Source organism: Verticillium alfalfae, genomic scaffold, assembly GCF_000150825.1.
Source record: "Verticillium alfalfae VaMs.102 supercont1.11 genomic scaffold, whole genome shotgun sequence".
NCBI classification, from domain to species: Eukaryota; Fungi; Ascomycota; class Sordariomycetes; order Glomerellales; family Plectosphaerellaceae; genus Verticillium; species Verticillium alfalfae.
The window spans coordinates 1,130,694-1,134,137 of NW_003315028.1; the positions used below are offsets into that span (position 1 = coordinate 1,130,694).

The window sequence follows — 3,444 nt, forward strand, 5'->3', positions numbered from 1 at the left end:
AGAATGAGGGTGGCGGTCGAGAACCTTCATCGACAATGTGCCACCTTGAACAGCTTAGTAGTCGTAGACGCCCTGGCCCTCATTGCCCATACTTACAAAGAAGTCACAGACGCGAGGAAAGAGCAACAAAGCTGGCAAGCGGGCCGAGAGGATAAAGCCATCCTGGACTGGATTACAACGGCGGACTATAGCAGGCACTGGCCAGTGGCTTCTGAACTCGGCAGAATACCAGCAGTGGACCGAGACGTCACAGCAGACTCTATTTTGCTCTGGCATCCCTGGAGCTGGCAAGACAATTCTTACATCGATCGTCATTAACGACCTCTATACTCGGTTCCGAGATAACGAGCACGTCGGTATCGCATTTCTATCCTGCAACTTTCGATAGTAGGCGAAATAGAAAGTTGAAGATCTACTATTAAGCCTGCTAAAGCAGCTATCCTAAAATCACACATCCCTGCTAGAGTGCATCAGAAGTCTATACAGCAAGTATATAGGTTAGCCTCGGCCGACCCTCAAGGAACTATCTAGAGCCCTGCAGGCTGTAGCGAGGATCTTTTAAAGACCTTCATTGTCGTCGACGCTATTGATGAATATCAGCTATCTGACGGTAGTTAATATAGGTTTCTTACAGAGGTATTCGCGCTGTTAACTATGTCTAGTGCTAGCTTCGTTATAATATCGAGATATACTTAAAACATTCCCGAAATGTTCAAGGATAGCTTATCACTGGAAATTCGAGCGCATCCGGAAGATATCCGGAGATATCTCGAGTGTAACATGGCTCACATGCCCTCATATATCGATCGGAGTCCAGATTTACAGGCTGAGATTATAGCCAAGATCGTTCAGACTGTGGCTGGAATGTACGATTATGCCCCCTTCGATCTCTAGGGACTTTGCTAAATGAACCAGGTTCCTTCTTGCGCAACTGCATCTCGACTCCTTGAAGGGAAAGAGATCCCCGAAGCTGTCCGCTCGGCTCTGACCAAATTGCACGCCGGCTCTCAAGCATATGACCTTGCGTACGATGATGCGATAGAGCGCATTAAGGGCCAGCGCAAGGACGAGGTGGAGCTCTCGAAGCAAGCTCTGTCGTGGATCACCTGCGCTAAGCGGCCGCTTTCCACAATAGAACTCCAGTACGCGCTTGGTGTTGAAGTGGGCGAGACAGAGCTAGACCTCGACAACATCTCACAGATAGAAGACATGATGTCTGTTTGTGCAGGACTGGTCACGGTGGATGAGAAGAACAGTGTCATCCGCTTAGTGCACTATACTACGCAGGTATATTTCATGCGCACGTGGAAACGATGGTTTTCAAATGCACAGACGGAAATGACAGATGTTTGCGCTATATATCTGTCGTTCAGCTTCTTTGAAGTAGGATTCTGCCGTATAGATACCGAGCTCGAGGACCGGTTACGACTCCATCCTCTCTACGACCACGTCGCCTACTTCTAGGGTGGCCATGCTCGAGAGGCTGGAGAAACTTCTCAGTTAGTTTTTGGTTCACTTCGAAACGAGAAAAGTATCGAGGCACAGGTTCAGGTTCTATGGGTGGCCCAAGGGCTACAGTCACGAGGATACAGCTAGTGGTTTCTAAAGAGAATGCGAGGGCTCTATATGACGGCATATTTTCGGATAGAACCAGCCGGGAAGGAATGATTGAATGGCGGCGACAGACCAGACATGGAGGACAGTTATGGCCGGACGCCGCTATCGTGGGCCGCGGGGAACGGACGCGAAGCGATCGTCAAGATGCTTCTCAACAAGTAACAAGTCGACATCAACTCGATGGATGGAGATGGCCGGACACCACTATTGAGGCCACTATGAACGGGCACGAGGCAGTAGTTAATATAATTTTCGATAAGGTACAAATGGGCATTGACTCGGGGGATAAAGACAGCCGGATGCAACTCTAGTAGGCTACTGCTCACGGATACGAGGCAGTTGTCAAGTGTCAGGTGGCCCTGCGAATTCACCGAATATAGGGCTGATTAGGGATTTAAGGACTACGAGAGCGTACATATAAAGACAGCGGAGAGCCCTCCAAGCTGCGGAGTTCCAGAATTCATATATATTATAACCCTTTACCTATTATCTATTGCCTGCGGACTACGTATAGAAGACCTCTTCATTCTGCCTTAAACTAAGCGCTAAATCAAGTTACTTTCTACGTCAAATTCGAATCTTGATTTATAAGATGTATACAGCTTGACCACACTACAACTATCGGCTTTCAACGGTAGCGATGACGTGGAGGAATTAATATCAGCACACAATACCCCAGTTGTATTTGAATCCAATGTCTGCAAAGTCTATTCCTACCTATTCCACAAGGCAGACTTCTAAATACTTGTTGAAGCCCAAATAGTACTGTATGTAAGCTACGTAGTAGTGGACCTGATGTTATATATTCTGTTTAGCTGGCAGATAGGCAGACGAATGTGGAGTATTCTCACTTGAAATGAACGTCAATCTCAGGAGGAAGGGAGTTATATGCTTGTGTGGATACGTAGAGTAGAGTTCCACATCGGACATCCCGTCTCTTGCTTGCATGACCATTTGAAACAATCAGCTGGTAAGCTCCGGAGACCCTTGCTTTGCCTACCGTGTCTGACCATGCTCCCAGCGACGTGGTTCGCCCGCGATTTATATAGCTCCGAGGTGCATACAAGTGAAATGAGTCACGCAACAGAGGCCATGTTCGATACTCAGTCGGCTTACATGAGACATACGATATCATTTGTATCAGCTGCTCAGTAAATCTACACAAAAACGCTCATAACGCCATGATTATCGTGACCCCTTTCTTCCCGGGTCAACGTGACGAGGCATGTCCAGTTTCTGCCACTCTGGGGCCTGGATCCTGTTGCCCCCTCCAAGCTCTGTCTCCCTCCTCCAAGACCACATGCCCTTGTACCCGCTTGCCGTCGCCAACGTGATTCCGCAGTAGTACCATTCAACCCTCCGGAAAGTAGAAAAAAAAGAGATCCCATTCGATGGGAGCCACTATGTAAATGCTTCATGCCGTACGCCGCTGTGCATGCAATGCCTCCTTTGCCTGGTGGTCGACGCAAAAAACCGAAGGGAAAGTAAGGGTGAATGAAGTCTCGAGGGACGACAATGCTGAACCAAGTCGTATCTTATTGATGGCTTCCTCATGTGAGGGAATGGCCATGGCTCGCGTAGTAATGATGAAAAACAAAGCACGTTTCCGTGTGCTGAGGACTGGTTGATTTGGTTGTTGGGAATTAGGGTATCGTTGAGTAGCCGGAGCGGAGGAGGGCAGATTGATCGAGAAGTCAAAACGAAGAGGTTGTGGAGGCAGGAGATAGGCGAGATAGGTCGCATCAGAGTGCAGCTTGCCACTTCGCTGTAGATTGTGAGCGAGGTTTACAGCGCTGGTCGTTCAAGCTTTCCCCAGAGCTCATCAAG

General features: G+C 48.4%; 2 protein-coding genes across 2 annotated transcripts in view; one reads left to right on the forward strand and one right to left on the reverse strand.

Annotated features, from left to right (window-relative positions):
• Positions 1-906: 906 nt before the first annotated feature.
• Positions 907-1,464, forward strand: VDBG_08167 (ankyrin repeat protein; the record flags this gene model as incomplete). The annotated part of the gene is made up of 1 exon (XM_003001862.1): positions 907-1,464. The coding sequence occupies one exon, from the start codon at positions 907-909 to the stop codon at positions 1,462-1,464; it is 558 nt and encodes a 185-aa protein (XP_003001908.1).
• Positions 1,465-3,359: 1,895 nt separating this feature from the next.
• The window catches only part of VDBG_08168 (DBF zinc finger domain-containing protein), a gene marked incomplete at both ends in the record, with an annotated part of 1,955 nt that continues 1,870 nt past the window's right edge, over positions 3,360-3,444 (reverse strand). The window contains one exon of the mRNA XM_003001863.1: positions 3,360-3,382. Within this exon, the coding sequence (XP_003001909.1) occupies positions 3,360-3,382 (23 nt within the window). The remainder of the gene's footprint in view (positions 3,383-3,444) is intronic.